This window comes from Macrobrachium rosenbergii, chromosome 54 (genome assembly GCF_040412425.1).
Source record: "Macrobrachium rosenbergii isolate ZJJX-2024 chromosome 54, ASM4041242v1, whole genome shotgun sequence".
Taxonomy (NCBI): domain Eukaryota; kingdom Metazoa; phylum Arthropoda; class Malacostraca; order Decapoda; family Palaemonidae; genus Macrobrachium; species Macrobrachium rosenbergii.
The window spans coordinates 40142909-40165430 of record NC_089794.1 but is presented as its reverse complement, the minus strand read 5'-3'; the positions used below and the strand labels follow the sequence as shown (position 1 = coordinate 40165430).

Below are 22522 nucleotides of genomic sequence, written 5' to 3'. Positions count from 1 at the left end.
AAGGGAAAATTTGCCAAGAAAACAAAAGCAATAGAATTTGAGTAAAAATTTTTGGGAAAGTCTTAATGGCAGGATAAAAAAAAATACGTGCATTGATATTTTATCCATATTCTTGATTTTCTAATTTTACAGTTGCTCAATGCCTCGATTTTTATTAGCAGCCGTTTAGATCAAATCTCATACGGCCGTTTTGTCCTGGTGATCTAAAGACAATCGCTGACAACTTATCAATCCTTGCGCCTAACTTCTCGACGGGACGGTTTTACTTTGAAAACCGGATTAATTCTTTACTCAAGTTAACATGAAATGGATTATTCATATGGTAAAAAGAATAACATCGTTCGTTGTAGATCGCTTGTACCAAGGCCTAAAGAATACCCAAGGTCTACAGAATGGCTCGTACATTTCCTACTCGCTTGTGATGACACACGTTCGAGTCGATGCCTATATTCTTAGACTTGGCCGCATGTAGGGAACAAGAGGTCGTGATTATGTCCCCATATTAACTCACTCTTTGTAGCAACCAAACTGTTAATATCATAATCAGTATCTGTCATCGGAGAGTCACAGTTCCTATGCTCTCTCTCTCTCTCTCTCTCTCTCTCTCTCTCTCTCTCCAGTATCTAGTTGCCTTGTTATTCATCACCCTACCTTTCTAGTGCTTCTCCTCCTTCGAATGGACCAAACATTTTGTTTGGTACGGAAATCTAATAGCCACGGTGCCCTCTTAACTTCTCGAATTTTGTTTGGTATTTACCTTAATCACAGGCACAGTACAGTATATCAAGGCCAAATTGACGCCCATGATTACTATTATGAGGTACCACATAATCATCATATTTCAACCAAGTGCAACAATTGTTGCTAAACAACCTGGTCTTGGATGCAACGCCGCCATTCAGAACTTGAAAATGACTCGAAGTCATTGTGAATATTTTAAGTTCTTATAGGTAACCACAGAAACATTTCTATGCTAAAACACTTTAAAAAGAACACGAGGTCGCTTTGGTGCCAACCCCTTTCGCCCCATTAATGACGTCACTCTAAGCGAGAGAGGATGCGGTTCCAATTCTTTTGACTAAGGGCCTCAGGGGCGTAAAGCTGCACCAGTATAATTCGCACGTCAAGGAAGATAACTTGCTGTACTAAAATGAGCTCTGATAAGAAACTTTTCTTTTAGCAAACGCGGTTTCACAAGATATGCTAACTAATCATCGGCAGCAACTACCACTGAAAGAACTTACGCTTCATACAGATAAAATTTACATATGATATCCCAACAGGGGCAATTAAACTACACCTGCTGAACATCAAAAATGGTGACTAATGACGATCGCAATTACGACGAGTCAGGGGCCATTCCCTCGATGCTAACCGAAGGAAGAAGAACCCCTCCGTTCCACATATCGCCTGGCAGAGAATATGGCTGGGAGAGCAACGGAAAACTCAAGTTTCTGAGGCTTCTGGTGCTGTGCGTTGGCCTCTCTTGGCGCTTTCGTTCCTGTTGCACACGCAGAAGTTACGACTCTTCTCATGGGCCGAGTTGGAAGATGGCGATCCCAGCCAGCTGGCAACGGGTGCCAAACCTCTCAGGGAAGGAAGTGGTTCACTTTCCCGAAAGGACAATGATGATTTACCTCCAGGCACAACAACCTTAAAAGCGCTCGCCTCAGGGGCTAAGAACAACTCAGACCAAGTGGCGGGAAGCGGCTCAAAAGCGCAACTGGAATGGGAACACATGATGGCGACGAGATTCTCTGAGAGAAAATATTTGCTAAAAGAGAAGTGTGAGAATTACAACGGAAGCATTCCAAAAGATGTGACGAGAACGCTTAGGGACGCCTTCCTTTATTCACGAAAGTACAGCTTCCTTATCTGCGTCACCGCTAAGGTAATACCGAAGTCATTTTCTAAACCCAGTTCTTCCGAGTAACATTTTTCCGTCTCGTGAACATGGAATATTTTTCTGGAATACTGCATTGCCATTTTTTTCTCATGCTGGCGTTCCATCCTGCTGTAGGCAACATTTTATTTCGTACCCCTCAATTAGGGCTAATCTGCAGCGCGTCACACTCCTGCGCACTGCGCATGCTATGGGTACATTTTGACCTTTTTTAAACAAAAGTGTAGATGTCTTCTGAATAATAATGTTGGTAATGCACTCTTGCACTCTAATTACTTATCGCCACTTTTTTGCCTTGTTTTATTTGAATCTGTGCTGATTTCGAATAATGATAAGTTATATGTAATTCTACTGTTTACTGCAAAGATCTGCTAATTCTGAAGACTAGGTATTTCTTATTTCATGAAGTAATTTCCGTTACTTACTTTCTGCATATTACCACTACTGCTAATAATAATGATAATGTACCTTTGTTACACTACATCAGTTCAGAAAAGAAACCTATTCTTAACGTTTAGTTTCTGTTCTTCGTTCAAGAAATATAAAAAAACTGAAATAATAATAATAATAATAATAATAATAATAATAATAATAATAATAATAATAATAATATGGTCCCCGTAGTTCAGTAGCCAACAACTTTGCCTCACCAATGAAAGACCCGAAATCGAGCACGATCGCTGAACCGTTCTGGAATAGTACCTGGTGATTATATAGTAACTTCTTGCGGGCCACAGCTTAACGTAGGAACCTCATCCCCAGAAGGCTTGCCTACAGCAGAACCAGAAGATAAACATCCTTGGGAGAAAATGTTTATCATGGACAAATCTATAATAGTAGTAGAATTCAGTTTGCCATTCCTAGTATCTTTATCGAATAATAGGCTACCTGTAATCAAGATTTTTGTGTACGCTTTGGGAAATGTCCTGACATTGCCCACAGCGTACACATGCACATTACGTCAAATGTGATATAAAAAAAAAAAAAAAAAGGCGGACAGTGACACGGCAACCCAATTGCCTTTTCAGCCTCTAGCTCTGGCCAGAAGATAACGAGAGAAAGGAAAAGAAAGGGAGATGTGTGAGACTTAAAACCATGAAGGAAGTGACAGACTTTTATCCTCTTAGAGACAAAGTTTTTATAAGTCTAGAAAAGCCGAAGGAGGAAGAGAACTCCACAGTAGGTACGCCAAAACTTTCCATCCTTTCGCACGTCCTTACATTTAAAGGTTAAAACAATTAAGTCTTTATTTCCCTTTACCTTCTCTTACTCCCTAATGAACACCACATTCTCTGGAAGTCTGACTTTCAAGTCAATGGCTCCTGTGAGCTTGTTTCATATGAATAGGGTTCATCATCTGAATAATAATAATAATAATAATAATAATAATAATAATAATAATAAATGAGCGGCAGAAGCAGGGACTGGGCTGTTGAACAATGCCTAGTGACCGAACATATGCGCTTATGATAATATGTCCAAGCCGTCTCTCCGCCCACATGGAATGTAAGGATAGGGAGCAAAGGTAAATGGCTGCTGATGAATCAGCATGTAGACTAATGTCCCTAAAAGTGGCGGTAAAAATCGATCGACTCTCATTAAGTCTTGAATCGGGGCCACCGCGGCCACCGCAATGGACAGTCTTTAGCCATATCACTAATTACCACAACTATAGAGCTACAGAAACCAAAACGTGTGAATAGAACGAAAAATGTTATCCAGAAACTGTGGTCCCACGCTGGCAAATCTCTCTCAGACAGCTACTCTTATAAAATACGTCATTTGTAATTGTTGAAAATACTGGAAGCTATTTATCTTGACAAAACATCGAATCTTAGCACGAGTGATTCGTTCCTTCCTCTATTTTCAAAATCGATTTTAGTTTCGTTACTTTTGAACGGAGTGTATATCCATCAGTGTTATATAAGGGGGAGGCCGAGTTCACCGCACGCTCGCCGTTCTACTGTAGTTACATAACCGCGTCCTATATCATTTATAAACCCCAATTACAGTAATGTGGGAACCGTTGGTTCATCGGCAATTAGTCTATCTCTAATATAGCAACAGGAACATAAATAAATCGCCTGATGACTGCCCATCTCCACGGAACTAGTGACTTTACAAGAATATAGTGTGAGCCACAATGGACTACAAAAGAGCCTTGAGTAATTAACTGACAGAGTGTTAAAGAAGTGATTACATATATTTATATATATATATATATATATATATATATATATATATATATATATATATATATATATATATATATATATATATATATATATATATATATATATATATATATATATATATAGAGAGAGAGAGAGAGAGAGAGAGAGAGAGAGAGAGAGTATTACCATTTTTAATTACAAGGAATTCTACGAAGAATTCTGCCATCGAAAAGAAGAATATTAGTGACAAAAACATAACAACGGAAGAGCACTATATTCATATTAGCATTCCCAACCCATTTCAGCAGTATTGATAAAAGAACAGTTTTGCTGGAATGATGTGCATTCCTTGCCATTTTTTTTTTTATTCCGTAGAATCTACTCAAGAGTTATCACACTCCATACAAGGTATGTACAGTACATTTCAATATTATTCGGAATTCGGAGTTTCGCTTCTCCGTCAACTTTAGTGACCAGATGGGTTAGCCTAAAAGGATTGTTTCCGTACAGTTTCACTAATGTAATACCAAATATGGTATTTTGATTTTATTGTATCGTTGGTTTTTTTTTTTTATTTCATCGCCGCATAAATAGCGTTTTCACTAGCGTGGTCGGGTATTTGAAAGAAGGCAGACGCACAAGAATTAAAACAAATTCCAGCAGAACAAATCCGTAGGACACATCTAAATAAAGAAGATCGTTTCGTTTACTGGTCCCACTTCGCTGAAATCCCATGGTAAGTGAAGGAATAAATGTACGATATTGAGGGTACGGGTTTCCTACGTTTTGCAATCTTGTAACCTGTAATTTCCCTAAATTATTACTAAATGCAGGGAAGGGCATATGTTATCATTTTCCCATTCCATTCTGGTTGCCAAAAAATAGAGAGGGGAGGGGGACTGCGTGAGTAATCTGGATTATAACGCCACTGGGATAAAAAAAAAAAAAACTTAAGCAATGTCAATTACTAACATTTACATGGAGAAGACTTGGGCATCACTCATGGGGGGAATAATACGTGACAGTGTCAGCTAGGCTCTGGAAACCAGGAGTTGGTAGACCCAGGGATACTTGGATGAGAAATGTTAATTCGGTGTTAGGTTAGGTTTAGGATATCGGTAGCTTAGGCAAGCAGCCTTCAAGATTATCCAAAAATTGCAAACTTACCCAGTAACCAAAAGTCTGGTGAAAGCAGAAATGGGCTTGAACTATCGGAATGTGTGGTTGAGTTGAGACTTGCCACTCTCCTAAAGAAAAATGATTCCAGTAGGAATGTTGGACACTGCAAACCTTGATTAGGTTAGGCAACTTAAAGTTGGTTAGATTAAACAATATTGAAAAGTCACTTATTCCGAGTGTCCCTCTTGTCAAATTCATTCAAAACAACACCGAAACACAAGAAAACATTGGCCAGCTTTTGATTTACAACAGCACTAGTACAATACGACTATAACAACGTACTGCACAAAAGCTTGGCCAGTAACAACCCCGTTTCATGGCTTGCTGCCGAAATACCGAAATACTGAGTTCTATATTATGCTTCACTTCTATCTCATTTTATACAATTTAGTGTGTATCAAAGCACACAGAAGGTAGCATGAACGACTGAATGGTCCAGGCCCATATCCCTGCTTATTGGCATCACCACAAACACGAAACATTCCCGCGCAGCGCCTTCTGTCACTTGCCAGTGTTGCCACACTCTCGGATTGGAATTATCGTACTGGCTCCTCAAAATTATGGGTTTTTCAGTAAAAATATCGTACAAAATTGTAGATTTTATCGTAATTATTATCTTACACTGTTTCTGATATTTAACACATTTTTATAATTTGACAAAATAATGAATATATGTATGATTTCTTTGTAGTCATTAATATCTTGCAATTTACATAATTAAGAAAAAAAATACAAATGAAACATTTCTCTCTACAAAAACGAAAAAATGGAATTATGAATAATTAATGTTATGAACAATTGTTATGAACAAATTATTACTATATTGAATTAACACTCTGGTAAAAAAAAATAAGTATACAACTTAGAACGTCACTTCTTTCCATAATGTAAACTAAACTGATAACGAATTAACACAAAGATATGTGAGTTGATAGGCCCACTCATATATATCTTTATACACCCCAAAACATCGAAAATCAAAATAGCATCACTGAGTAGTAATTTAAAATAAATATATATAATTAAACATGACTGGTACTGATACTTATCCCATGATAAAGAAATTAATAACAATAATAATTGTAAAGTATATCTTTAAGAATCTTCTTCCAAATCAAATTCATGTTCTGTGATGTTCTGGAATAACTGTGCAAGATTATTTATTCTGTAAAACATATATATTGTAATTCTATATTTCCTGGGAAATCCCAGGTTTGAATCTGAAATTATATTTATAGATTTGTGCCCAAACCTGGAAACCCTAACCATTAAGCCTATAACGTGCACCAGTAAAATGACCTTTCTTTTTCGTGGGGTAACTGGGGTTACTGCTAATTCTTCGTTATCATCACTGTTTGCCTCAGCCATGGTAGGCAACGATAACAACAACAAGTGACAGAGGTTCAGTACGCTAGACCTGGGGTCCAGGGCTCCGGACTCCGTGGAGAGTGGGGAAACTGGAGACAAGCGGCGGCAAGCCGTGTACGGACCACGGACTCGGAAATAATTTTTTTTTTCTAGAAATTAGCCTGTTTCATGGAGGAGTTCACCGACCACTTATATTTGTAATTATATACTTATCAACACCTTGGAATTATCGTACAAACCGTACGATAATGGAAAATGCTATCGTACATCGTACCAAGACCGTTTTTATCGTACACGTACGATAATTATCGTACGTGTGGCAACACTGTCAGGTTACCCACTGCCTAGACCGTGAGGTTACAACTGCTTCCTTCGTTAATTTTCTTTCTCACTTTCATTTTTAGTTATGAAATGCAGATTATCGCTTTAACTCTAAGAGGAACATATACACAACTATACCAGTGGTAAACTTTTCACAACTGCATGCGTTTATATTTACTGTGGGTCAAATATAAAGGCTATTAACAGTAACCTTCAGATTTTTTCCCATTTAAATGGCAGCAAGATAGCTGTCGTCAGAGGTTTTGGGTATAATTATGTGGCTCATGTGATTTTTGTCTTGCATCGTGTGTAACACCTGGGAATAAATAATTAATTTAAACTTGTAATTCAATCAGGTGAATCCAACCTCAAGCAAATGACATAATTATCAAATCTACCAATTAAAAGAAATCAATCTAGTTTTACAGCTTACCTCAATTTTGGTAATTTCAAAGAGTTTTGATTAAATATTATGAGTCTTTGCTGCGCAGAAATAAGTCATCGAATTAAAACACGTGAGAGGGATACATGTAAAAACCGAGAATGGGTCTGCTCACCATTTTCACATTTTCTGTACGTTATTTTCACGTTCCCTTTGAGCCCCTTCTTAACTATGTGCTTTTCACATAAAGCCCAGCAACTGGTCCTGTGCTGTCCCTTTCAAGGTGAGTTATAGTCATTATAAAGCAAGTCTGGAAGGGAGCCCCAGACCAGGTTAAGAACAAGAGAGAGAGAGAGCGATCCCGCCGTGAATTTGTAAAGTCACCAAATCGGCGCCAGGATAGTGTTTCTCGGCGGCGCCATGATAATTAAGTCTCCGCTGAGCTTGTTTTCTTTGGTGACTTCCCGTTTTCTTCAAAGCTCAATTAGTCACGGCTAAAGGTGTGCCAGGTCACGCATTTTAATCATTTTTACTTTATGGTATTTATACGAATGTCACACATTGTGTATCACATGTTTCTTCATTCACAGGCATCAAGACTGTATCAATATTGTAGCTCTGTATGTTTTGTATTGTAATTTGTACTCGTTCACTGCATATTATTGTTTATTGTTTCGACCTCAGGTCAACAGTCAATTCCATTGTCTCTCACGGCCCGGCGTCAGTCGGCCGCAATATAAACTGCCTGGATCTGTAATAAAGCTAGCAGTAACTTTTACCTGCTCGTTTCTTTGACACCTTAATGAAGTGCCACTGATAATGGAGCCAGCAAGCGGACTGACACGGCGACTCAGTCTTGGCTCCAGGATTTCTCCAAAACGCTCTTAGCGGCCTAAACACGGCGCTGTAACCAGCGTTTAGCGTGCTGACTCGTGCGGCGTACCAAACCAGCGTCACTCCAAGCGGAACCACACGCACGAGACTGCGTGATTGCAAAACGCGAAAGAACCCCACCCAGTAAGGGGTCAGGAGCGAGCATGAAAGTGGATATCCCCTCCTTCATGCAGTTAAACGCGGACCTCGCCGACTCCGAGGTTTACCTACCTCCCATCACAGCCGCCGCCGCCCCGCATCGAGGCCCTCCGCAACTCCACACCAGCGTTGACACACGACGGCCGGGCAACACATCGCACCGCCCTCACCGTAAAAGCTGCCTGTCTTTTACCCAGGGGAACCCATCGATGTGGCTGCGCAGGGTGGAGAGCCACTTCAGAATCGCGGACCTCACGGACGAAATCCTACAGGCCGACACAGTGCTCAACGCCCTTCCGGAGGACGTGTACAGAAAACTCATCTCGCGAGTACCAAACACACACCCTCACATACAGCACCACAAAAAGTTCCTCCTCGAAGCTTGCTCCTCTGCCAATCATCGTCTGCGGGCCGTGTGCTATCGACCTTGCCAATAATCCACGCCACGACCTCAATCCAAGAGACGCTTGGGGCATGGTCGTAGATCTCCTGTCAATACCAGTCTTGGGTGGCACAAACAAGCGGCAGGAGATAAGCTTCATACGGGAAATCTTCTTCGTCAACTCCTCCCGAAGTACGCAACCAGATCGCTCACCCCACACCATGCCTGTCGAGGACCTCTAGAGGCTTGCACAACACCTCACAGACTCCGTCAAGGCTTCACAGCGGCTAAAACCGGCCACACAGCCGGTCAGCTCCGTCCAGCCTGAAGAGGACGTAGAGCAGCCCGTCAACGCCATCGCCAACAGACGTCCACCGAACCACAGCAGACGGAGGTCCCGGGCCTTCTGTCGCTACCACAAGTGGTTCGGAAAGCTGCGCCCGAAACTGCCTGCCGCCCTGCTCGTTCAACCGTTCAAAAAACGGGGTGGCCCAGGCCAGCAGGACAGGCCGCCATGGCAAAGGAAGAGAACCCAGGGCCTCAAAAACAGTAGGTTTTACGTCCGCGACACCGTCTCCGGCAGGATGATGCTGGTCGACACAGGAGCCTTTATGTCGGTCTTCCCAGCATCCAGAGGACTGCAACCAGACACCAGACCCGGCCGCTTTCCTGACGGCCGCCAACGGAACCCCCATCCCTCCTACGGCACCAGGCTCCTGTCGATCTCCATCCTTGGCCAGAGTTACTCCTGGGACTTCATCGTCGCGGACGTAGGAACCCCACTCCTGGGGGCCGATTTTTCTGGCGCACCGGCCTGCTAGTCGGCGTGGGGCTGCAAGCGCCTCCTCGACACCGACTCCTGCCGGTCTCACCCCCTTTCAAACGGGACCCAGACCCACCATCAGCGCAATACCGCCCCCCACCAGTATGCACACCTTCTGTCGGAGTTCCCTGAGTATTCAAGCCCGAGCCGCCTAAGTCCCCGGGGCCCCAGCCAAGCACGGCATATACCACCATATAGTGACTAAAGGGCCCCCGACACATGCGAAGTTCCGCAGGCTTCCCCTCAGCGCCTTCAGGAGGCGAAAAAGCATTTGGAGATGGAACAGATGGGCATCTGCAGGAAAGCCTCCAGTCCATGGGCCTCCCCCTCCACATGGTGCAGAAACCGGACGGCTCCTGGAGACCCCTGAACCCTGGCGACTACAGGCGGCTCAACATTGCAACGGAGCCCGACCACTACCCTCTACCCAATATGCAAGACCTCACGGCCTCCTTTGGTGGGCCAAAATATTCACTAAATTGGACCTTCTTAAATCTTATTTCCAGGTACCTGTTGCGCCAGAGGACATACCAAAGACAGCCATCATCACGCCCTTCAGGTCCTATGTGTCGCCTTCTCCACCTTCGGGCTGAGGGATGGGGCCACCTTCCAGCGGCTCATGGACAGCATCCTGGGGACCTAAAATTCTGCGTCTGCTACGTCGACGACATTCTCATATTTTCCAGGTCTCACAGCGAACACCAGAGGCACATCAAAGCAGTCCTCCAGCGCCTCCAAGCAAACGGCCAGCGTCGTCCGTTTCGACAAGTGTACCTTCGGCGCCCAGAAAGCAGAATTTCTGGTCACAGGTGTCTCCGACAGGCGTCCGCCCTCTTACATCGAAAGTGGCAGCCGTAGCCAAGTTCCCGACACCCACCTCCATCAAGGCCGTCCAGGAGTTCCTTGGGATGGTAAACTTTACAGGCGGTTCATCCCGGGATCGCGACACCACGGCCCCTGACGGAAGTCCTAAAAAGGTCAACCAAGTCCCTGTCTTGGGGACCCAGCCAGCAGCAGGCCTTTTCCCTGACGAAGGCCGCCCTCACCAAGGCAACCGGTGGCTGGCACACCAGATCCCAAGGCTCCTCCAGCTGACGACAGACGCCAGTAACGTTGCCTGCGGTGCTGTTCTGAGCAAATCATCAACGGCGCCCCCAGCCCATCGCCTTCTTCAGCAAGAAGTTCAGTCCCTTGGAGTCCCAAGCAGCACTTCGACAGGAACTCTGCGCAATGTTCAGGAAGCAGTTCGGCACTTCAAGTTCCTCCTGGAGGACGCCCTTCACAATCTTCACAGACCACCAGCCACTGGTTCACGCCTTCACGAAGCAGGGGACGCATGGTCTTCAGACAGCAGCGCCACCTCTCAGCCATAGCCGAATTTACCTGTTCCGTCAGGTACCTCCCGGCAAGAAAAATCCCGTAGCAGACGCCCTCTCCAGAGTCGAGTTGAACGCAGTGCAGCTTGGTGTAGATTACCAGGACCTTGCCAGAGAACAGGCCGCTGACCCAGAAACCCCAGCATACCGCAGGCCGCCATCACATCCCTCAAGTGGCGGGACGTGACCTCGCCCCGGAGGCCCCAGCCTGCTCTGTGACATCAGCACAGGCCAGCCCCGCCTTTGGTTCCAGCCTCACGCCGCGCCAGGTATTCGACATCATTCACGGCCTCTCACACCTCCGGCAGGACCACGGCCAAACTGCTTTCAAAAAGTTCGTCTGGCACGGGGTGAAAAAGGACGCCACAGCCTGGGCAAAACAGTGCCTGCAGTGCCAGACCAGTAAAGTGGGTCGTCACACGCAGTCAGGCTCCAGGCGAGTTCACAACCAGGGCGCCAACAAGGCCACATCCACATCGGCGTCGCCGGGCCCTTCCCCATCAGGCGGATCCAGATACCTCCTCACGGTGGTAGACCGTTCGACAAGGTGGCCCGAAGCCACACCCATGCAAGAAGCCACCGCCAGCGTGTGCGCTGAGGCCCTGCTCTCCAGTTGGGTTAAGGCCCGCGTCCCAGACCACATCACAACCGACAGGGCCCCGCTTTCTCTCCGAGTTGTGGTCTGCATCTTGGCTCAACTGCTGGGGAACCACGCACCACACCACCACAGCGTACAACCCAATGGCCAACGGCCTGGTGGAACGCAGTTCCACAGGTCCTTAAAGTCATCCCTCATGGCCCGCTGCACCGCCGAGGACTGGAAACATCAGCTGCCGTGGGTCCTCCTCGGGTTGAGACCGCCCCAGAGCCGACGGCACCCCATCTGCAGCTGAACAAACCTGGGGAACCCTCGTGGTGCCGGGAGAGCTCGTGATGGATGATCTTCTCCCCATCTCTGCAGAGGCTCGCGACGTGGCGGCAAGTTCGCCCCCTTGCAGGCGCTCATACATCGACAAAGCAACCACCTTCATGCCGCCACAGCTGTCATCCGCCACCCACGTCTTCGTCAGAGTCGGCGCCGTCCGTCCACCACTAACTAAGCCCTACAGGGGACCCTTCCCGCGTGCTGGGGCGGAACAGCAAGCGTTCAGCTGGCACTCCCAGGCAAGAACGACTGGGTTTCCATAGCCCGGCTAAAGCCCGCCTTCCTGTCGGAGAGTCCCGGCAGCGACGCAGCACCCCTTCCGCCCAAACGCACTCCAGCACGCCCTCACCCCCAGGCTGGTTGCCGCCCCAGGAAGGAACCGCCCAAACAGCAGCCTCACAGGCGGGAGGCCCCTCAGTTATCTTGGGAGCCGCGGCACCCTTCAGCGCCCCAGCAGGTACAGGGATTAATCAGACGTCCCTCGTCTTGGGAGTATTTGTAAAGTCACCAAATGTGGCGCCAGGATAGTGTTTGTGGCGCCATTAGGTTAAGTCTCCGCTGAGCTTGTTTTCTTTGGTGACTTCCCGTTTTCTTCAAGCTCAATTAGTCACGCCTAAAACGTGCCAGGTCACGCATTTTAATCATTTTACTTTATGGTATTTATACGAATGTCAGGCACATTGTGTATCACATGTTTCTTCATTCACAGGCATCAAGACTGTATCTATATTGTAGCTCTGTATGTTTTGTATTGTAATTTGTACTCGTTCACTGCATATTATTGTTTATTGTTTCGACCTCAGGTCACAGTCAATTCCATTGTCTCTCACGGACCGGCGTCAGTACCGCAATATAAGCTGCCTGGATCTGTAATAAAGTAGCAGTAACTTTTACCTGCTCGTTTCTTTGACACCTTACAAATTCATTCTTCCTTGTTTTCTTGTCTTTTCAGCTTTTTCATACAACGTTGGAATTTTATCTATCATCATCATCATCATCATCAGAGCTACTATAACAATAGTTACTCTTTTGGATTGATTGAATATAGAATTTAGGCCAAGCACTGGGACTTATGAGGTCATCCAGCGCTGAAACGGAATTTGACAGTAAGAGGTTTGAAAGGTGTAACAAGCGGGAAGCCTCCCAGTTGCGCTATGAATCGTTAGGAGAGGGTGGAAAGTAAGGTGGAAGAAAGGAGGTACAGCAAAAGGAATGAAAGGGCTTTCAGCTAGGATTTCAGGCTTGCAAAGAACCTTTGCATGAGGTGTATGAAGTGCACTGATAGCACTACCCCCTACGGGGTAATCAACTTTTGGGAGATAATATTTAGAACCGAAATCATTTTATAGCAACAAGTCTTCAGTTCTGAGGTGGTTTCTCCCAGAAGTTATTCATCTCTAGAAGGCTGCCTAATGGGTGTAACTGTCAGGTCTCATTCAGTTCTGTCCACCCATTTTTGAGTTATCTTGCTAACATCCACAGGTAAACATAAATGGAAACCCAGCCTCCTTCCGACTGTATGCTTATCTGCTACGTCACCTTTCAGGGAGGCGCCTCAACATGGAAGACCCACTTGCTACGGATGAACGGATACACGAAGTACATCAAATATCCCCATGAAACAAGTCTGAAAAAAAGAATGATTGCACAGTAAGTCTAAGCGGTCGTGTTCTGACAGCAAACAGATTAGTGAACTCACAACTTGTTGGTAGTGCTATGTTGCTTCTCTTTGCCTATCACTAGTGTTTGGAAGTCTGTCTATCTGCGGAATTTGTTATCTTGCCTACCTTACCTTGTTCTTATAATTTTCCTTATACCACAGGCAGTACTTATAATCTTTCTTCAGTCTAGAGAAGATACTAATAATCCCCTCTCACTCTAGAAGTGTTGCCTATAATCAATCTCATTAAAGGCGGATTTACAATCATCCCTTATTCGTCACGTAGTGCTTATAACTTTCCTTCTCTTCCGAAGCACTGCTTAAGTTGTCCCCGGTAGCTTGTTGGTACGTATAACCTTTCCTCAATTACTAGTGATACTAGCATGCTAGCAGCATGGCTAAAACTGAAGCAAAGTTTTAACGAAATGTTTTCGTTGTGATGTGGCAAGCATGCATAAAAACGGTACTCTTTAATGTCTGAATAGCTAAGTATTATACAGTTTCACAGATCTACCTAAGTTTTTAATTGTCATTCGATTATGCTTTTTAAGTTATATCCTTAACGTTCAATTAGAAAATAGGATTTTCGAGGAATGAAATGGTATTAAATTTAGCTGCAAAAAAATGTAATTAATGGACAGAATTTGGAGCTACTTCATAATTCAGAACGCGTTACGCACATAAATCGCTTAAGATTTTATGGACTTTTATGAAAACATCGTTCAATCTTTGAACAACAGGTTATTAATGATTGCAATTGTTTTCAGGAAACTCCTGAGCCGCTCCCAGCTCTACAGAAAAATGCACCGAGAAGAAGAGGAAGTCATCCGTGTGATATCGGTGAGGCATCCGTTTTCCCGCCTCGTGTCGGCTTATACAGACAAGTTCAAAAACGGCAGCCTGACAGTCCCGGGGAAAAACAAGTATGGTGATTTCACATGTTCTGTCTTTTTGTGTTCTACCTTGGTGGTAGGAAATTGATATTACAATGAAATTTATTGACTTGTTGTATTTTTTTTAATGGGAATTCAAGGGAGTCAGAAACGTAGTCTTTTTCCAGGTAAGAATGCGAATGATAGATAAGGTTACTTTGGACTAGGATTGGCTGTGAACGATCACATCCTCCTTGATTTACACCCTAGACAGCAGTTGCCCCCAGTTTACTTCTAACATTAATATTCTTCGAATGTATATGCTTATGAAACCAGTCTGAAAGACAAATGACATGGTGAGCAATATCTCAGTAATAATAAATTATTATATAGGTTTTTATTAAAAAGTACAAGCAAGTTCTAAACAAAACGACTGAATTAATTTAGTTTATTACTTCCATTGTATGGATTTCTTGACCTTCCAGCATGCTGTGAGTTAGAGTTAGCCTGCTGGCCTTTGATTGGCCCTTGGTGGCCAGTCCTACTACCTAGATTAAGGCAGCTTTGTGCTGCACGGGCTCTTGCTTTTCAGCAGCCTCTAATGGCCAGTCCCGAGCCAAATCATCGAATGGTTCTGTAATTTGACATACTTTTTCCGTATGAGGACATAATGACCGGGTATCGCAGCATTTATTATTATTATTATTATTATTTGATTCTGTCGGTTGGTTAGAGTCCAGAGGATCACACTGGGACTCATATGCCCTTCATCATCCTGCCACATCCACGAACCACCTTGCGGAAATGGCTCCTGCTGGCAGAATTAATCTAATTAACCAACTTATCACCTGTTGTCATCTAGTAGCCCAGCAGGTGCCTTGACATACTTACCAAGGAGAAACGCGTCGGATCCTTTGTAAACAATTTTAATTGTGACTTGAAAGCACAAGTCTAGTCTTCTGTACCCCCTCTTTCCTCCTCCATGATCTTTGGTGAGATCTTGAGAAATAACCTCGTGGAAGAATTGAGGGGAAATCAGAAATGAAGTAATTTAGATTATAAATGCCGCATCTACTGCAGTCTGCTTTAATAATAATATGGGCAGCAGATTCTCAATAATAATAATAATAATAATAATAATAATAATAATAGTCAAGATTGGTCCAGGACAGGAGTATTGAATTATAGGCCTGATAGTTATCTGTGGCGAGTGGCGGTCAGGGTTGGAAAAGTGCATGGCGCTTGCAACGTCATCCCAGAAGACGTAATGAAAAGCTGAAAGTTAATACCTAGAATGCCACACCTCTACGGGAAAATGTAGATGATAATAATAATGATAATAGTAGTAGTAGTAGTAGTAGTAGTAGTAGTAGCACCTTAGGCACCAGAAATATAAGTTGATGAGTCAAAAGACTGTATGTTGTATATTTGACTGTTACTGATTCCTCCTGTCTTCTCACACTAGACAGTTCCTCATTGGACGGGTTGATATCGTTCTCAGCTAGCACTCTGTTGGCCCCGCGTTCGATTCTCTGACCGGCCAATGAAGAATTAGAGGAATTTATTTCTGGTGATAGAAATTAATTTCTCGCTATAATGTGGCTCGGATTCCACAATAAGCTGTAGGTCCCGTTGCTAGGTAACCAATTGGTTCTTAGCCACGTTAAATAAGTCTAATCCTTCGGGTCAGCCCTAAGAGAGCTGTTAATCAGTGGTCTGGTTAAACTAAGGTATACTTACTTTTTTCTCACACTAGACTGAACCTGTATGAGGTAGCTTTGGGACTGATGGGCAAACCTGTTTCACCCTTTGAAAAAGTTTCTGTCCCGTTCTCTGTCTTTCTTAGGAGCGTCATAAAAGAAAATGTAAGTATACGCATGAGACTTCCAGTGAAAATCAAATAATCTTGCCAACCTAGCTTAATCTAACATTATATCTTACCTAATATGACATTACCGCATCCACCTAGTCCAATATGGTCTAGCCTAATTTATCTTGCTTAACGTTTCTTATAATCTAACCTAACCTGATCTAGCGAAAACATAATCTTACCTTGTTTTCTGTGACACAACTTAGTTCAACCTGTTCTTTCCATCTATCATTATCCTGTTTTAACTAACCTACCGCGATCTAACTCAACATTGTCTCACCATATTTAATTTAAAATGGATTGGTCTACCCCTAATAATTTCTTGCCTAAAATAACTTTACCAAATTTAAGCTAATTTTTATCTTGATTGAAAAAGAGCATCACATAACCTAATATAACCATCAAGTCAACTATCCTATGTATGGTTTTTCAAGACTTGCAACTACCACTTACATCTATCGTGTACGTTATCTGCTACAAATCGCCACTTATTTCAAGCTTTCCTTCTTACAGTTTTCACCCAAGTAGGTCTTGGTCTTTTAACACAACTGGCGCCCTCAGAGCCCAACTGGCACTATCATGTACCACTCTCCCAGACGTTGTGCAAAGGACAGTGTCCAAGCCATCTCCATCTCCTTGCATAATCCTCTCAACTACATATGGAACTTTGATCATTTCACTTATGGTATCATTCCTAACTCTATCCTGCCATCTGCCTCGTGATGTTCTTGCCAACGCTTGATTCTCAAATCCACAAAATCTTTTAAACAGTTTCATTGTCAAACCATGATTCATGTCCGTACTAGACTTATTTATGCAGTGTCAGTCTGTTTGATTCCAGATCCTCATGACCCTGCCCGTTGTTTGATTTGCCTTTTTTAATCCTTCACAAAATTTCAACTCACGAGAACCTGCCCAGAATATCAAAGTTTCTAAATATATGAAAGATTCGATCTAATTTTGTTTTGTCCTATTTTGTATATTCTGTCCTCATTACTTCTTATTTTTCTTAAATTTATTTTGAGTCCCATCACTCGAGGCATGTGTTAACTCTATTAAGTAAGCTTTGTAAATCTTTTGGTGTTTTGCCAATTCTGCCATATTTTTATATTTACCGCAATCTAAAACCTTTCTTCCATCTCCTATTACTTTTTTCGCTGTGACATCTATGAGAAATGCAAACAGTAAAGGTGAAATAACTTTTCCTTGTAGCACCCCACATACACTGCAAATTCACTTGATTAGACCCCATCAACATTAGCTTTTCATCTGATATATATATATATATATATATATATATATATATATATATATATATATATATATATATATATATATATAATGTGTGTGTGTGTGTGTGTGTGTGTGTGTGTGTGTATGTATTGTATGTATGTATATATAATATATATATATATATATATATATATATATATATATTATATATATATATATATATATATATATATGAAAATAAAAGCCCATAAAACACTGTATGAACGTTTCAACCATATCCAGTATTTCGAGCACTTCCTTCAGTGTCCCTGTTCACTGGTAAAATATGGTTGAAACGTTAACGTTCATACAGAGTTTTATGGGCCTGTTTATCTTCATATTATACTGTTGTATCACAGTAAAAGACATTCATATATATACAGTATATAATATAATTATATATGTGTGTGTGCGTGCGTGTGTGTGTGTGTGTGTATGCGAGCACCTGCATGCCCTTAAGTATAGTAAGACTCATTATGTGTCCTGGTTCCCAGAAGGGTGGTGCAGTGGACATGAACAGGCACTGGCGCCCCTACAGCAGCAACTGCAGGCCCTGCCACGTCCCGTTCGATTACATCGTCAAGCTGGAGACCTTCGAGGAGGACCTCCGCTACCTCGTCCTCAAACTCGGTATCAAAGAAATCAACGTGACGACTCAGATGAACAAATCGAGCAAGAGTAAATCTCCGACGTACGAAGCCTATTATCGTGATATCTCAGACGACATCATCGCTGGACTTTATGCCATTTACAAAGAGGATTTCCGCCTCTTTGGCTACGAAGTGCCACAGTTTGTGAAAGATGCCTTGTCTAACACAGGAAAAACCGATCGGTGATCTGAAAGTTAGTTTTTGGAGACAGTAATCACATTGATTAAACTTACTAATAACCAGGGCAAAAGAAGCTCCTAAATTCTCAATATCACAATTGCGCTGGACAGTCGTTTCTTGGGGTCAAAGATGGGCAGAGAGTAAATGGCAGATATGCTCCGCTATCCCCTGGTCCATAAAAGTGTCGCTCTACGAGGCATGTCCATGATATGGAACCTACCCAGATTTGAATCACATAATTAAATATTTGATCTTAGTTTCCGTAAGCTTTGTGATAGTGACAACTGGGAAGATTGCTGATTCAATTGTAAGAAAGTCTGTCAGATTGTAATCACCAAAGGAATATTGTCCTCGTTGTGCATTCGTTTTAGGACATTAATAATCCAGGTAAAATTGTTGACTTAAGCCTAAGTCTTAAACTGTAATCATAATTTTTTATTTGTGTATACATTAATTTTGTTGATCTATATGCACGTGTTTGAAGGGTAGATAATCAAAGAACATTATTTAGTCGAGTATTCATTTCTGAGGACAGTAATCAAATGAAAAGTTAATTCTGAGTATAAGTTTTTGGGAAAGTAACAGATCAGAATAACTAGTCTGATCAGAAATGAGTTTTTCGGGAGGAAACAAATCAGAAAAAGAATGAAACGACTATAAGGAGTTTTTGTGAAAGTAGCAAGTCGGAAAAATTAATCTTATTGTAAGTTAGTTTCTTGGAATGTAACAAATCAGATAAACACTATTGTAAGTGTAAGTCAGTTTTTGGTGCAGGAAACCAGAAAAAAGTACTCTGAGAACGAGTTAGTTTGGTAACAGTACCCCTTCAGACGAAAATTCAGTCGGCCTAAGCTCTGGCGTAAGTTAGTCTTGAAACAGCTCTCAATAGTAGTAAGAAAATATATCATAGAGCGACATGCACGTTAAATGGACCGTGGTAAAGTCAAACAGTTAAAATGTCCTAGTTACTAAGACTAAAATGAGGTTGCTAAAGGTTTTTGATTTATGTATTTCATTTCAATAATGTGGGTCGATCCTTGATTCAGTAATCACCTCCGAGGTGCTAGTACTAAACATAGCGGAAGCTCAATGGGACGTGGTGTTTAGTACTAGCCCCTCGGGGATCAAAGATATCGTTTATTAATCATTGGGTGGTTATAATACTTTGATCTCCGAGGGGCTACTACTAAATACGGCGTCTCATTGACCTTCCGCCGTGTTTAGTACTAAACCTCGGAAGTGACGCGTAGGTGGCATGCCTAGTTAATACCGGCAGGGACCGCTGTCTTTGGTGTCTTCTGGAAATAGCACATCTTAGTGGAGCCAGTTTTTTTTTGTAATGAGACCATGGAAAACAGCGGAATATAACATGGCATTGTATGTCCTGAAGGTTACCATAATGCAACAAAGGCAGACGATTTAATAAAGATTAACTATTTTTCCATATATGACGTATAATTATCCTATAAAATCACCTCTACACTTTAGTCCGTTTCACTTTGCAGAAACGTAGACATTAAAGTTGGGCAATGAAAGATCCACCTTTCTTGTTACACTCTTTCTTTTGGACTGAGATAATTTTAGATTTAATTAACTTTAAAAAAAGCAAGTGTAAGAGCAGAGATTTTTCTTGTTTCGTCCAAACGATGATGACCTCTAAACCGCCCTGTGATGGATTATGTCCATAATTTTAGCAGCTCACCATCGAACTACATCGAAGACAATGCGACCACATTTTCGAGGAATATAGCATAATTCACAGTTTCGAGACTTATATTGAAAAGTAGTATGATTTTTGTGCATGTCTTGTTGGAAAAAGGTAAAAAGGAGCGATTTCTAAATTTTGGACTTCATCTTGTAAACGCCTCAACACATATTATTTGAATTTTCTTTAATTTTGTGGTTTACCTTGAAAACATTGAGCTCATAGTTCCTGCGAGTTAACCAAACATCCCAAGTGATTACTATTTTCTGGTTTGTGCCTTAATTAGATTATCACTGCTTCTCTGTTTTAACGTGCTTTTTTTCCCATTTTTATATGGGGTAAGCACGATGCCTTCTTTTGAAGGACTTTGATTTGGCGGTGGGGTAGGCCGTAGCCTCGATCGGCTGCCCTACCTGGCATCGCTTAGAGCCCGGTAACGAATGTGTACATGTATTGTACCAAATCCCCAGCTCCCTTTCTCCCAGCAGCGAGGAGAACTGGGCAGTTAGGTCGACAGTTTGAGAAGTGTGAAGTGTCTGTTATGTTTTTTAGAAGATGTTGGAGTGGCTTTGTTTATATGTGTATTAGTCTGTAACACCCATTTGCTTTCAGCAAACCTATCCGTTGATTACATACGTAATCCTGGGGTGTCTACACGGATAGCAAAGTGTCCGCCTTCTCTGACCGGTCGACTGCAGGTACTGAACCCTCGCCACAGACCTCTATGAAGTCTGAGGTTGCCGCTCTACCGACCGAGCCATCGAGGCTCACTTAGATTATCACTGCGGTAGTCTAAAAAGATTTGTAATATAAGGTTAGACAGCGAGTCCCGCGAGTTTTCTTGAAGACATAAAAATGGGTGACGGGTTAACAAAAAAAAAAAAAAACCGTTAATACTGAAGCACGCATTACTGTGTATGATGTGAGTACGTCTAACATTACTCTTGCATTTTCTCCCATTCTCTTCCCTAACACCACAGAGAGCCCCTTGAACCTTCTGTCCTATGCATTTTTCTCACATCATTATTTTGCATTGATATAGTGCCCAGAAAAAGTATCAGTAGGAGAAAAAAAGGCTTATGCTTTGGGTATCCTACTCTGGGTACTCAGTAACGACTTCTTCGTCTTCAGGAATCCTCCTCCCAGCGCACTTAGCTTCCTGTAGGAAGCCATGATCTAAAATATAACCTAAAAAAAAATAAACACTGAGAGTCACAATCTTCCCCAGTCTGTGGATGGCTATTGACTTGCTGTGAGGATGCACTGCTGTCCTGGGTCGTTCAAAGGGGAGTCTCTTGTCACTTCCCACCTCCGACACAGGGATGATCTTAGGCGGGGAACTCTGCGCAGGCATAGATGGTTGGAACGACTGCGTTGAGGCACCGTAGTGATGGTGGAATTCCCACCATAGTGTGAATCATGATGGTCACTCGCAAAGGCTTAAGACGATAGAACCGAAGAACCAGATGTCTATGAGCTTGAAGTACGAGGTTTTGGGCACGTTGTCTGCAGTCTGGGCGAAGAGGGTGTAAATGCGAGCAAAGCTGTCAGGGGAGACCATGATCCTGCTCTGGAAGTCAAACCACTTGAAGAAGGTGGTGAAAGATATCAGGTTGATCAGAGTTGTCGGGATGAAGATTGTAACGACCTATTTAAAGAGAAAGGGAATATATATTAATGTCAAAAATTGTAAATTTAGTAAATCAAACACAGTCGATACATTCAACGACCCCTTAGGTAGTGCCGTCAGTGCACCTCACATGGTGCACTGTAGGCATTACTTAAGGTTCTTTGTAGCGTCCCTTCGGCCGCTAGCGGCAATCCCTTTCATTCTGTTCATGTTCCCTTTCTTCCATTTTATTTCCTGCTCTCTACCAACAAATGTTTCACAAGCGCAACTGCAAGGTTTTCCTCCTGTTACACCTTTCAAACCTTTACTCTCAATTTCCTTTCAGCACTGAATGACTTCATAGGTCCCAGCGCTTGGCTAATGTTTATGTTCCATTCCATTCTACATATACCCGCACACAATTAGTCATGTGACACTTCCTTAGAAGGATTTAGTACTGGAAAAACAAAATTTTCTCTCTTTTTCTGTCTGTCTGTCTGTCTCTCTCTGTGAGGACTCTTAACTTATATCCCAGAACCTGCATTCGATCCTCAAGCAGATGAGCACAGACAGGTATGAGCATTCCATAGAACCCAAAGTACTAACGCTGACACAGCAATTGCGCATGCTGCAAATTTATGGTTATGGTAGCTCAGTTGGTTTCTTCTGGACTTCATAGAGTGGTGGTCCTAAGTTCAAGCTTTGCTTATGGCATGATAAGGTTTCACAGATAGGGATGAGAGTTTTGGGGGCGCCCATAGTCTACCAGAGAATCATCATCTACCACTGCTTGGTGTTCTTCCTGGTCCATGCTTAGGTGGCGAGGGGGCTTTAGGGCT

At 42.8% G+C, this 22522-nt stretch overlaps 1 protein-coding gene across 1 annotated transcript; it reads left to right on the top strand.

Annotated features, from left to right (window-relative positions):
* The first annotated feature begins 1495 nt into the window (after window positions 1–1495).
* LOC136835002 (carbohydrate sulfotransferase 11-like) lies at window positions 1496–19811 on the top strand. Its single transcript, XM_067098013.1, has 5 exons — window positions 1496–1891; window positions 13412–13515; window positions 14293–14448; window positions 16154–16262; window positions 18034–19811. The coding sequence occupies exons 1-5, from the start codon at window positions 1739–1741 to the stop codon at window positions 18373–18375; spliced, it is 864 nt and encodes a 287-aa protein (XP_066954114.1). The 5' UTR covers window positions 1496–1738; the 3' UTR covers window positions 18376–19811.
* Window positions 19812–22522: the final 2711 nt, after the last annotated feature.

Coding starts and splice junctions, on each gene's coding strand:
- LOC136835002 (XM_067098013.1), top strand. CDS start 1,739: ATGATGGCGACGAGATTCTCTGAGAGAAAATATTTGCTAAAAGAGAAG. Junction 13,516..14,292: donor AAAAAAAGAATGATTGCACA/GTAAGTCTAAGC, acceptor AATTGTTTTCAG/GAAACTCCTGAGCCGCTCCC. Junction 14,449..16,153: donor ACAGTCCCGGGGAAAAACAA/GTATGGTGATTT, acceptor TTCTCACACTAG/ACTGAACCTGTATGAGGTAG.